The 13,570-nt window shown below is 42.5% G+C and overlaps 1 protein-coding gene and 1 long non-coding RNA gene across 20 annotated transcripts in view; one reads left to right on the top strand and one right to left on the bottom strand.

The window, feature by feature from the left end:
• Window positions 1–10,780, bottom strand: part of LOC127007599 (chromodomain-helicase-DNA-binding protein Mi-2 homolog) — a 35,335-nt gene extending 24,555 nt beyond the window's left edge. For 8 of the 19 annotated variants that reach the window (XR_007760910.1, XM_050878778.1, XM_050879427.1 and 5 more), the window contains exons 1-8: window positions 10,583–10,780; window positions 6,373–6,554; window positions 5,528–5,672; window positions 3,787–3,944; window positions 2,805–2,936; window positions 2,364–2,573; window positions 1,188–1,385; window positions 242–460 (exon numbers count right to left, since the gene is read on the bottom strand). Coding sequence is in view for 18 of the 19 variants with exons in the window: in XM_050878778.1 (XP_050734735.1) it covers window positions 242–460; window positions 1,188–1,385; window positions 2,364–2,573; window positions 2,805–2,936; window positions 3,787–3,944; window positions 5,528–5,672; window positions 6,373–6,554; window positions 10,583–10,616 (1,278 nt within the window). In the remaining variant the exon portion in view is untranslated. Of the gene's footprint in view, window positions 1–241; window positions 461–1,187; window positions 1,386–2,363; window positions 2,574–2,804; window positions 2,937–3,786; window positions 3,945–5,527; window positions 5,673–6,368; window positions 6,555–10,582 lie in introns of all 19 variants that reach the window. The other 11 variants (XM_050879278.1, XM_050879972.1, XM_050879629.1 and 8 more) reach the window with 9 other exon arrangements.
• Window positions 7,428–9,848, top strand: LOC127009021 (uncharacterized). The gene is made up of 4 exons (XR_007761514.1): window positions 7,428–8,601; window positions 8,821–8,961; window positions 9,116–9,217; window positions 9,366–9,848. It is a non-coding gene; the product is annotated as an uncharacterized LOC127009021 (long non-coding RNA).
• Window positions 10,781–13,570: the final 2,790 nt, after the last annotated feature.

The raw sequence follows: 13,570 nt of genomic DNA, 5'->3' as shown, positions 1-13,570 counted from the left end.
GGGAAGGTTACCGAGGGGATGCAGAAAACCAAACTTCCATATAAAGGAAGGTTGTAGTTGTACTCACCTTGCTCTTAGTCTCAGGAAAGTAATGAAAGGGAAAAATATCACCATAACCTTAACCCCAAAAGATAAGTCAAAAAGTAAGTCATGTATAGCAAGGATATTTGAATATAGGAATGTATGAAGTGTTTTCATACAGTTTTCTAATACTAGTAGAAACCAGTGGGAGAAGACTGACCTTTTCGCTACTGACCTTGCAAACCTTGCAGTACTCCAAATGTTCATCCTCTTCCTTGACCCCCTCGGCCTCACAAGTGGGGCAAGACCACTTGCCCTCTGGGGCCTCCTCAAGTTCAGGCTCAAGGCACACTAAGTGGTAGGCCTTGGGGCAAGTGTCACAGAGGATGATTTCACCCCCTTGTTGGCACACTTCACAGTAGTCCTGGTTGGGGGGAGACTGATTATGTATAGAGAAAAAAAAAAGATAATTAGTAACATGGGTTGACACATACATTCTAGTGTATCTTATGCCACTGTATTGCATTATAATCAAGCCAAAAGTGCCTGCAGGTTTGAGTTTATGATATATAATAGGGAGGGCACTTTTTATGTGGAAGGCAGTAATATCAACAGGTCAATGAGATTAAAACTAAATCGTGCATAAATATGTAAATACACATGCATGTATAGAAATATATATACACACACACACAACATACTAACAAGCCTCAGCATGGGTATGTAGGATGTAGGCATCCCTCTGTGGGTAGTTCAGTTATTTTCCTATTTTACATGGCAAACAAATATTCTAAGAACTTGCTGTTCTTTAGATTTAAAGACAAATGGAACAGTTCATCCTGATTGTATGATTTCATGTTCATCCAATGCAAGATAAGTTTGTCTGTGAATTAATGATATATAACTTATTAAAGTCCTTAAATTACTACGTAATTCAAGGAGACACTTATATTCAGTAGGCAAAAATGAGAATTTTCTGGACATATCACATAGTGGCAGAAAAAAAGCAAGAATAAAAAATGTGTGAATGAAATAAGTTTTTGATAGTAAACTGAGGATGTTGTCAGTTAACTAGGCTAAGACTCCCCCGGCCAAGAGGAGCCTCACACCCACACTCAGGGGATGGCTACACGGACCCACTAACTAAGGGCGGCAATGGACCGTACCTGGTGGTCAGTCTCATAGCCGTCTTCGTCCTTGGCCTTCATGCGCTTCCTACGGCGACTCCTGCTTCCTATCTTACTCTTCTTCTTGTTCTTGGGCCCGGTGGTCTGCTCGGCTTCGTCTTCAGCCTTGTTCATGTCCTCCGCCTCAGCCAACATCTGTTCAAACTCAGCATCACTGTCTTGACTAGAGTCGTCCTCCTGAAGGAGTAGGAAAATTTCTTAGCGCACTCTGAACACAGAAAGTACCATATTGATTGTTGATGACTTGAAACTGATGGTATTCCTCATTTTAGTGAACGTAAATTGATGCACTGGTGCGGGCAGATAGTTTACTGACAAAATCTAGTCAAAACCACTCCATTATGATCTAATTAAACTAGACAATGGACCACTCCTCCATTCACGACACAACACAGAGCGAGACATAAGTGAGACAGCACAACAATATACTTGACAAACTGTGCAGTAGCTTCTTGAGGTGTCTCCTTACGCTAAGCCTTATCTAATTAATTTAGAAATAAATAATGGACCTTCTTTCACATATTTCTCTAATCATCAGGGAATCATATTCATCACCAAATTGTGTTAAAAGGAAACCTAATATGAAATCTCTTCACAAATCATTCAGTGCAATAATGCACTATAGTCCAACCATTTCAAATGGTCTGTTTGGGCGTTAGATTCCGTGGGTCCTTTCCTCCCCTCTGCTCTGCCACACAGCCCTAACACCTATTTTTCCCTTTCATATGTTACTTATAGGTAAGATATGAGAGGAAGGGATTGGTGTTGGGACTGTGTGGCAGAGCGGAGGGAAGGAAAGGACCCACGGAATCGAACGCCTAAACAGACTATTTGAAATGGTAGGACAATGATAATAAATGAAGATGCACAGAAAACTATTTCACTCAGTCTTGTTGCCATTCCATTCCATTCTCAGTCAAAGAAATTACTGATGTGGGAAGCACAGAAAGCACAATAACAATGACGTGAACCCTGAAGCTCAACGACTCAACAATGCACACCAACACACACACACACACGTCATGACCACTTGACAGCTGGAGATGCTCACGCACCAGGAATCATGACAGGCTCAGGTGGTGTCAACAAGTTCGTCTGAAGGTCCACTATATACATGTTGATTCTAAGCCTAATAACAAAAACTAACAATCTCACCAGACTCACCGAGGTGTCCTTCTTCCGCTTCCCCAACTTGATCTTGAGCGTGGGCACCTTCCCTCCCTTCTTGGCCTTGCTCTCAGCAGTAGTGGTGCGCTTGCGGCCGCGCTTCTTCTTGCCTAGGCCTTCGCTGTCATCGTCGAACTCCTCCTCGGCCTCCTCGTCAACCTTGGACTTCCTCGGACGTCCTCGACCCTTGGGAACAATCTGAAATTAGTAAAAATAGGGAAAACTCTTCTTTCACAATTTTGAAACCAATCTGAGTTCTAGGAGAGAGACTCAGAAGCAGGAGAGGATGCCAGGAACGTTGGCTTGAGAGGAAACTGACCGCAGCAAGACTAAATTTAATGCTGCGTTTGAATGCCCGATGACGGGACTCGTCTTAACCTGCTGATACCCACCTCCTGGCCGCCATTTGAACTTAGGCCAGCCACTTACTTGGACAGGCTCTGGTTCAGGTTCTTCTTCCTCTGCAACCTCCTCCTCTTCCTCCTCCTCATCCTCCTGTCCTCTGGCTGTGAACTCCCTCCACTTGGCAGCCACCAGCATCATCAGCTTGGACACGGGGACCTGCCAGAGACAAAAGTGGTTAGCAGGTGCATCTACGAGGGCAGAAACAAGTATTATGTGACCCACCAGTACGTTGATGGAATATTTCATTAACTTTCCATTACTTAGAAGTATATGCAGGGTAAGCAGATGCCTTGTAAAGTGAACCAAGATAATATTCCCTACGCCAGAACACAATACAGTTATATGGAAAGGTCGTAGAATCAAAAAACAAAAAAAAAAAGAATCAAGAGGTAGGTTCTAAAAAAAATAAAAAAACTTTTTTTTCAGCTTATTTTACCTTTTTTTGCCAAAAATGCCTGAAAAAGTTTAGTGCCTTGTGTATGGAATGTACAAATTTTAATTTTTTTTTTTTTTTTTTTGGGGGTTTTTTTAAGGTCTTTTGTCTTATCCAAGTATGATCTTCTGATGTCACAGGGGTGATGATTGTGACGACTAGAGCAGTACAAGCTACAAAAAAATCATATTGAAAAAAATATCCATGTGTTCATTATTAATTATTAATATTAGTGAGAATAACCTACAAAATTCTAAAATCCGAGAGAAAAACAAAGACAAAAAACAACTTCCTTAAAAATGCAGAAAAAAGCAAACTCTTAAATATAAACAGGTAAATAAATAAATGAAATAAAAATATGCCATTTCTTATGTCTTCTTCTATCCTAAAATAACCTTAATCTCATACAATTCTTAAAACTCTTACATAATCCGAGGCTGATCATTCTGGGAGTAACTGCACTAAAAAGTATAAATAAATAAATAATAAAAAATAATAATAATGATAATAAATACATAAAAATAAGTAAAGAAATACATAAATCCGTTACCATTCCTCTCGTTGTTTACTCACCCTCGGGTTTTCCTTGGCCAAGAGAGGTCGCACGTGCTGCTGGAAGAGCTTGTAGGTGGTCAGGGTCTGGTAGTCATTGTCTGAGTACTCTATCTGCACATCATTCAAGCTGAAGCTCTCGCACACCTCTGCCACGGTCGGCATCTGGTCCCCTCCGCCTGAAAGATCAACCAAACATGTGTACTGCCACGGAACACAGCAAAAACAACACGGCCACGATGCATATGACCTTCAAAGTTAACCCGGTAGCTGCGGGGATCATGTTTTTAAAGGCTCCCTAAGCGAATTTATGAGAAAAAAATCATCAAATCATTATATTACGGTATATATATCAACGCATTTGTGATCAGTTTATGCATCTTCTATTTTGGGGGTTTGTCAAGTAAAAAATTTGGCCCGTCGCTGCTACCGGGTAAATTAAGCTGCAGTGTAACCAGATAAATATGGACTTCTCTCCATAATAAGAATAATCAATCGCATGAACTGGCAAAGAACGCAACAGTAACAACATGGCCATGATGCAAATGACCTAAGTTAAGCCATAGTGTATTTTCCTGAATGTGTACTCTTCCCTCTCCATAAGATGAACCAATTGCATGCAGAGCCACAGAGTACAGCAATAACATGGCCATGATGCAAATGATCTTTAAAGTTAAGTTGGTCAATGTAATCAGCTGGGTATGTACTTTTTCCTCTCCAAAACTAGATGAACCAATTACGTGCACTGCTACAGAACATAACAATATCACAGATGATGCAAATGCAGTGTAATCAGCTGAGTATGTACTTTTTCTCTCAATTTCATATGACTAAATTACAGGCTATTGTTATCATAAGAGGCGAAACAGGTAGAGAGGGAGGAGTGCGGACATTATAAGCCGCCCGTTCTGCAGCCCCCGACCACCTGAGACGCCGAGAAAGAGAATATGAAAGTGGAAGTGATGAAAGATGGAGAAAGAGGATGAGAGAATAGATTATAGAAATGGAAGGACGGAGGGGTAGGGTGACAGTAATGAGAGAAAAGGAGAAAGAGGGCGAAAGAATAGATTATAGAAATGGAAGGACGGAGGGGTAGGGTGATACTGATGAGAGAGAAGGAGAAAGAGGATGAAAGAATATATTATAGAAATGGAAGGACAGAGGTAGGGGGATTGTGATGAGAAAGAAGGAGAAAGAGGATGAAAGAAAAGATTATAGAAATGGAGAGACAGAGGTAGGGTGATTGCGATGAGAGAGGAGGAGAGAACTGATTATAGGAATGGAATAACGGAGTAGTGGGGCGATAGCGATGAGAGAGGAGAAAGGATGAAAGAATAGATTAGAGAAATGGAGGGTAACAGTGATGAGAGAGAGGGAAAACGAGGGCGAAAGAATAGATTATAGAAATGGAAGGACAGGAGCAGGGAGATGGGAATGAGAGAGGAGGAGAAAGAGGGTGAACGAATAGATTATAGGAATGGACAGAGGGATAGAGTGATATAAAGACTTGCTATACAGAAAGATAACCAAGTGGTATCATCAAGTGGTCATAGTTCAACAAAAATCTACTAGTATACACATTTGAACACTGGACAGGTCAGGAGCAGAGTAATATCAGAGATGTCAAAATAAAAAAATGCAAGAAAAAAACAACTTACTTTAAAGATGCAGGAAAAAACAACTCTACAAAAAAAGTAAAATGAATTGGAAAAAAGTGAAATAGGTCTAAGCCAAGGTGCATAATTGGCGGCACATCTGATACCATTCTGCTCATTATTCTCCTGGAGGGGTGTGGCAGCGGGGGCGGAGGGCCGGCCCCGCCCCTTGCCGCGCCCCCTGCCCCGGGAAGCATCCTCAGCATTGTAGTCAGAGTCCACTCGCTGGCCGTCTTCCTCATACTCACCCTCCTGGAAAATGAGTCACCTTCATCATGTTGTTCACACGGTCATATTCACAACATTACTCATTTGTTATATATTGGTTCTAGAAAATTGGGTTTCAGGTGTAAAAATTGGTACAGAAATAGGGTTTGAGATGGGAAAAAAAAAAGTCTTAAAATTTGGTTTGAGGTGTGAAAATTTGTCTGTAAAATTTGGTTTGGGGTGTGAAAATTTGTCTGAAAAATTTGGCGAGGTGTGAAAATTTGTCTTGATGTATGAAAATTTGTCTGTAAAATTTGGTTTGATGTGTGAAAATTTCTGTAAAATTTGGTTTGTGGTGTGAAAATTTGTCTAAAATTTGGTTTGTGTGAAAATTGGTCTGTAAAATTGGGTTTGATACAAAAACTAGCCTAAAAAATGAGTTTGGTGTGAAAATTATTTGGAAAAGTCGAGTTTAGTGTAAAAACTGAACTGGTGTCAAAATGAAGAATGTTTAAAAGTCTTTCAGGTATATACAATTTTTTCCATGTTTTCGTGTGTATACTGTCTGAAATGGTGCACACAAAATGGCCAACTCTCTAAATCATCATTATTTAGACTTAACATCAAAGCTTTGAATCAACATCATCAATTTGTCATAAAAGAGTATATGTAAATCATGTAACAGTACTAACTTTCATTACTTATCAGGCTCAGTCAAAGATAAAAGACTCAAGACAAAACTCACACTCTCACTCTCGTCCTTCTTCTTGCGCTTCTTACGCCCTCGTTCCCCACGTGAGGACTTCCTCTTCTTGCTCTTTTTCCTCTTTCTCTTCCCACCACTCCACTCTTCATCCTGTTCCTCTTCATTGGAGTCTCCCTGTTCCTCCTCACCTTCTTCTCCTTCTCCTTGCTCCTCCTCCTCCTCTGTAAGTGTGAAATTCAACCCATATTACCATTGGAACTTATGCATAATATGTTAAGTTTTAATTTTTTTAAGACTTAAATATAACTACTGAGTATGCATAGCCACCACACACAGCCAGCAACATAAAAACAACCAGGCTTTTGAGCTGAAGTCACAAGCTTAGGCTTTTAGACCGTCTTCTTAAACATACTGGTGCTCAGTCTGCCTATTTGAAAAGCCTCTATTAGAAGTTCCTGGGATTTTCATAGACTGATTTGTGATCCTAGTGATAGCCATACACGCCTTCTGCATCATGAACGGGAAAATCACTCATGCAAACCCGGTTAATCTTCTCTGTGGCCTTGGAAAACAATTGTAATGGGAGACAGAAACAGTTTAGAATATGGGCCTCTTTCAGAACGTCATATATATCTGGGGGGGGGGCTTAATCTACTGAGCTATCGGAGTGGTGTGTGAGAGAGAGCCTATATACACCCTTGAGAGTTAAGCTAAGGGGGTTAAGAGGGGCTAAGGGTGGGATGGGAAGTGTACCTAGTTACCAGTGTTGCCATTACGTAACTTCCTCAGGCCAGGCGTGCTTCAAGGGGACCAATGTGAAGCTCTCCATAATAAGGGTGAAGACACATGCATACACCCTTGGAAGCTGGGGGGTGGGGCTAAAGGAAGGAGGGTAAATGAACCTAGTAACAAGTTTAATTATGTAACTATCAATCCGAGTGTGCTTCAAGGTACCTATCGTGAAGCTCTCCATAATTAGGGTGAAGACATGCATACACCCTTGGAAGTTAAGGGGAGGGGGGAAAGATGGCTAAGGGAAGGAGGATAAATGAATCTAGTAGCAAGTTTAATTATGTAGTAACTATCATTCCGAGTGTGCTTCAAGGGACCTATCATGAAGGTCTCCGTAATAAGGGTGAAGACATATGCATACACCCTTGGAAGCTACGGAGGAGGTAAGGGATGCGGGAAGGAGGGTAAATGAACCTAGTAACAAGTTCATCATCCCAGGCATGTATCAAGGGACCTATCATGAAGCTCTCCATAATAAGGGTGAGGACATAAATTATGCATACACCATTGGATGCTAAGGAGGGGGTAAGGGATGAGGGTAGGGAGAAGGTAGTGAGCTTCAGGGTTCACAAGTGTTTGTCGCGAATGTGATGGAGTGGTTAACATCGGAGAGTTGTGAGGAGTTGGTAGGCTGCCTGGTGATGCTAGTTACTAAATGCAGTTGCTCAATATTGTTTTAAGTCTGAATATATTTTAAGTTCTTGACCGTGTACCTTTATTAGGCACGGCATGCCCGCGGGTCCAATACCAGTGATTAGATCAGTCGGTCACACCAGGTCCTGCTGGAGGCTTGCCTTTATGTTGGGAAGGGTCACCAGACTCTTAAGGTTCAATACCCGGCTGATATGCTAAGTCAAAGGAAGTGCACCCTATGTTCTCATTATGTAACTTCCTGAGCCCGGGCATCCTTCAAGGGGACCAACATGAAGCTCTCCATTATAAGGGTAAAGGGATATATATTCAACCTGGCAGGGATTTCTAAGGGCTAAGGGTAAGGAGTAAGGGATGGAGAGAAGGAAGTGCAGCCCATGTTCCTATTATATAACTTCCTGAGACTGGGTGTGCTTCAAGGGGCCTATCATAAATGAGTAAAGGGTAAAAGCATGAATATTAACCACAGGGAGCACATCTAAGGGCTATGGGTAAGGGGCAAGGTAAGAAGGAAGTGCACCCAGCTAGGTTCCTATTATGTAACTTCCTGAGCCTGGGTGTGCTTCAAGGGGCCTATCGTAATGGTATATGGTAAAGGGTAAATGCATGAATATATACCACAGGGGGGGAGGTCTAAGGGCTAAGGGCAGGGGGTGAAAGAAGCGCACCCAACTAGGTTCCTATTGAGTAACTTCCTGAGCTTGGGCGTGCTTCAAGGGGCCTATCATAAATGAGTAAAGGGTAAAAGCATGAATATTTACCACAGGGGACAAGTCTAAGGGGTAAAGGGAGAGGGCAAGGGGAGAAGGAAGTGCACCCAGCTAGGTTCCTATTATGTAACTTCCTGAGCCTGGCTGTGCTTCAAGAGGCCTATCGTAATGGTATACGGTAGAGGATAAATGCATGAATATATATCGCATGGGGGAGGTCTAAGGGGTAAGGGGAGAAGGCAAGGCACCCCCTAGGTTCCTATTATATAATGGGTTGGCTTCAAGGCCTCATCAAATGGTATATGGTAAAGGAGAAGGAAGTGCACCCAGCTAGGTTCCTATTATATAACTTCCTGAGCCTGGGTGTGCTTCAAGAGGCCTATCGTAATGGTATATGGTAGAGGGTAAATGCATGAATATATACCGCAGGGGGGAGGTCTAAGGGGTAAGGGGAGAAGGAAGTGCACCCAGCTAGGTTCCTATTATATAACTTCCTGAGCCTGGGTGTGCTTCAAGGGGCCTATCGTAATGGTATATGGTAGAGGGTAAATGCATGAATATTTACCACAGAGGACAAGTCTAAGGGGTAAAGGGAGAGGGCAAGGGGAGAAGGAAGTGCACCCAGCTAGGTTCCTATTATGTAACTTCCTGAGCCTGGGTGAGCTTCAAGGGGCCTATCGTAATGGTATATGGTAAAGGGTAAATGCATGAATATATACCGCAGGGGGGAGGTCTAAGGGCTAAGGGGCAAGGAGAGAAGGAAGTGCACCCAGCTAGGTTCCTATTATGTAACTTCCTGAGCTTGGGTGAGCTTCAAGGGGCCTATCGTAACGGTATATGGTAGAGGGTAAATGCATGAATATATACCGGAGGGGGGAGGTCTAAAGGCTAAGGGCAGGGGGCATTAATGGGTGTGATACTAGATGAATCGCGCGCCAAACATGTGCTGGGTGCGGGGTCGGCCACCATCCCCTCAGCGACGGCCAGAAACGTTCCCTGCATGTCAACATAGTCGTCCACGTGGCCAAACAACCCCAAAATGTGACCCAAAGGCATGATATTGGTTAAGATTTCCCTGCATTTTCCCCTGGCCGGGTATAACAAAGGGCCAGGGTGACGCCGGGAGGGTCGGCTCATCAGCGACGACCCGGCCGGTGTTGTAGGAATTAGCTCGCAGTCGCAAAATAGCTCGCAGAGAGGGATTTAGCTTGAATGTTCCTGTTTTCACCCCTCGCTATTTTTTACCTGTCCTGTTTCGTCTCCATTACACGGCACATGCATCAGAGAATCACTGTTAATCAAGAGAAGGCTTAATGGCAAACGAATAAGGGTAGATTTGAGATGGAGTTACCCAACGTTGACGCTAACTCAGATCTTGTTAGTTTGGGCAAAATAAACGATCACGAAGACCAGTGGACAAATTAGAATAAAATATGGCAAATAAACATGTTCTACTGTGTATGATTCAAGAGAAGGCTTAATAGCAAGCGAATAACGGTAATTTTACAAAGAATTCCCCAACTGACGCTCACTCAGATCTTGTTAGTCTGGGCAAAATAAACCATCACAAAGATCAGAAGTGTACAAATTAGAATAAAATATGGCAAATAAACATGTTCTACTGTGTATGATTCAAGAGAAGGGTTAATAGCAAGCGAATAACGGTAATTTTACATAGAATTCCCCAACTGACGCTCACTCAGATCATGTTACTTAGGGCAAAAATCAACCATCACAAATATCACAAGTGGACAAACTACAATAAAATAAAGCAAATTAAAATGTTCTGCTGTGAAGGAGAGAAGTTGCATGCGTAGTGAAATGTGGAGCGACTTATTTCTCCGAGGAGCTATTTCTCGCACCACCGGCACCGAGGCCTTCACCCCACGTTTGTCGCTGATGAGCCGACCCTCCTTCAGCGGCTTGAGGCTCCCAGGGGCTTCTTTTCCCCCGTGGTGGCTCTTCGGCGCCTTCCTCAGGATCCCGGGGGTCAGAACCACACTCCAGGGTCACGGGGGCACTAAATGGGCACCCAAACAAGGCAGAAGGCACCACTTTCCCGGCCCATTCAAACCACCCCCTCCCGCCCTCCTCACCCGCGTACTCCGCCTCCTCCAGGTCAGAAGGCATCCTCTTGGAGTCCTCTGGCGGGTCCTCCACTCCTCTTGCACCGTATCCTGGCTTCCTCCTTCGCTCCGGGTCCTTCAGGAAGTCTCAGGGGTAACAAAAGTCAGGGCCGCCTCGTCCGCGCGCGCTGCCGCTGAATGTTTCTCGGCCATCGAGGTTTTACGGACAAAAGAAAGTCTAGTGCGCATGCGTGGCTGCCTATGACCTGTGGCTTATGTCTTTCTTCCTTTTCCTGCACTAAGTTTACCTATGGGCTGTGGAGACGTGTTAGAATGAGATATGTTACACCTAAGGCCCTTCAGAAGCGTGGTTGCATGGTTGCCTGGCTGCCTATGAACTCCTATGGCTTACGTCTTTCTTCCTTTTCCTGCAATAAGTTAACCTATGGGCCGCGAATAGGTCTTAAAATGATATATATTACACCTAAGACCCTTCAGAAGCGTGGTTGCATGGTTTCCTGGCTGCCTATGAACTCCTGTGGCTTACGTCTTTCTTCCTTTTCCTGCAATAAGTTTACCTATGGGACGCGAATAGGTCTTAAAATGATATATATTACACCTATGACCATTCAGAGGTGTGGTTGCATGGTTGCATGGCCGCCTCTAACCTCCTGTGGCTTACGTCTTTCTTCCTTTTCCTGCAATATGTTAACCTATGGGCCGCGAATAGGTCTTAAAATGATATATATTACATCTATGACCATTCAGAAGCGTGGTACCATGGTTGGGATGTCACCTGTCTATTAGTATAACCCCGGGCATCTTTAGCTCAGTTACCCCTCCTTATCTCCTGTGGCTTACGTCCTTCTTCCTTTTCCTGCAATAAGTTTACCTTTTGGCCGCGGAGAGGTGTTAAAATTATATATATTACACCTAAGACCCTTCAGAAGCGTGGTTGCATGGTTGGGATGTCCCCTGTCTACTAGCATAAGGCCGGGCAGCTTTACTTCAGTTACCCCTCCATTTCACCCCCTCCGGCCATATTTACGATGATAACGCAGCTTTCTTGTTACAAAAGGCTTATATGCAACTAGGCGTGACACCCTGACTCCTGTGGCTTCCGTCCCTCTTCCGTTTCCTGCAATAAGTTAGCTATGGGCTGCAGGAAGGTATTAAAATATCCAGTAAATCATCTATCATATACCCTTTCAGAAACGCAATATCATAGCTGAGGTATAATCTATATCTATCCTCTGTCTATTTCCCGTGAGCCTAGACGTCTTTATTTGAGTTATCCCTTCATTTCACTCCCTCTGGCTATATTTCCGGTGATAGCGCAGCCTTCTTGATACAAAAGGCTTATATGCTTGGCCTTAGAGGAGCCTTAAAGCAAGCAAGTCAAGCGGCGAGCGGTGTTGAGTGCATGTCATCTTTAAGTGAATCATTAACTTTATTCCTCTTCACCCTTGCAAATTTGTTGAAGAGCTTCCGTGATATCGTACGTGCGCAGAAGTTATATTGGAAGAGGAAGAAGGCTTTTATTACTTGTGGAGATTAAAAAAAGGAGGTATTGCAGGCTATTTAAGATCTCATGTGACTTGCTATTTTTATATTGGAAGCAAGAACCACGGGAGTTATCTGTCCATCTCTTTGTTCATTTCCTCTCAGCAGAGAATAAGATGATGGCTGTTATGGTGAGGCTTAGTACATATTTTATTATATCTTGTAGTGTGCATTATTGTTTTTCTTTATATATATTGGAAGCAGGAAACACTATAATAACAGGTAGCCTAATACTTATTCATCTACTGTTCCTTCATTTCCTCACAGCAAAGATGAATAGTTATGTGGTGGTGAGGTAGAGCTATGGTAGATCTCCATTATATTTCTACCTTTAGTATCCATTTTTTTATTGGAAGCAGGAAACACTAAATACAGGTAATATCTCTTCGTCTATATATCTTCATTTTCTTAGCAGTAGAGACGAAAATGGTGGAGCTGGGTGAACTTTCATTATAATTGTAACCGTTTATTGTCTGATGTTTGTTATGCATAGGAATAACGTAAGTGATAAAGAGTTATATAGTGTTTATAGTAACGTTTATTTATTTACTTCATAGCATTAGGTGAGACATGGGAAGAAGAAAGGAAAAAAGAAAGGGAAGAGAAAGGAAGGGAAAGAGAGGAGAGACAGGAAACGTAGAAAGAATAGAGTATCATATGTTTAAAAAAAGAAAATTAGATTAGATAAGAACTATAATTAACGATTTAATGCAGACTTGTACGTGGAGGCTAAAAAAAAAGAAAGGTTTCAGATTATGTGACTCGCTACAGCATTTTCTTTTTATATTGGAAGCTGGAAATAACTTAGTGATTGGGTATTTTTTCACCTTGAGACCCTATCTACCTAAAAGGGTCTCTATACTCACCTTTTTCTTCATTCCCGGAGCAACAGAGATGAATGAGACGAATATATGGTTAGTGAGGTAAAGTTCAGGTTAGGTTAGGTTAGGTTAGGTTAGGTTATACATTTTCATCGTATTTGCACTTTTTTCTAATCAGTTAACGAGTGTCTGTTATATATAGATTTGATATAGGCCCTATGCATCGTTACGTCACTTTATTACATTTTACTACATGGTTAGGCAATATAAACTCATTCCAACACGCCGATATCAACTGCTTCTCATAAACGATATATTACCCCAAACTCGATTACAGTGACGACTCAAACGTTCACTTGTTATACGTGTTATGTAATGTTGGAATTCCCTGATGATGCAACACTGATTAATTCTGGACGTAACTTCCCTTGCATTAATAAACAACCCAACGTATCGGGAGAATTGAGCCCAGAAGTGCCCTTTAGCTTACTCTCAGAGATTTTCAGCTCACATCAAACATTTTCAAAGACCACAGAGAAGCTAATAATCGGGTTCTCATGAGTGGTTTTTCGTGTTCATGGTGCAGAAACCTCGTCAAACTATCACAAGGCTCATAAAACTACCCCTCACGGAA

The sequence above is a fragment of the Eriocheir sinensis genome, chromosome 1 (assembly GCF_024679095.1).
Source record: "Eriocheir sinensis breed Jianghai 21 chromosome 1, ASM2467909v1, whole genome shotgun sequence".
Taxonomy (NCBI): Eukaryota; Metazoa; Arthropoda; class Malacostraca; order Decapoda; family Varunidae; genus Eriocheir; species Eriocheir sinensis.
The sequence above is the reverse complement of the archived record's forward strand: the minus strand, read 5'-3'. Positions and strand labels throughout refer to the sequence as shown.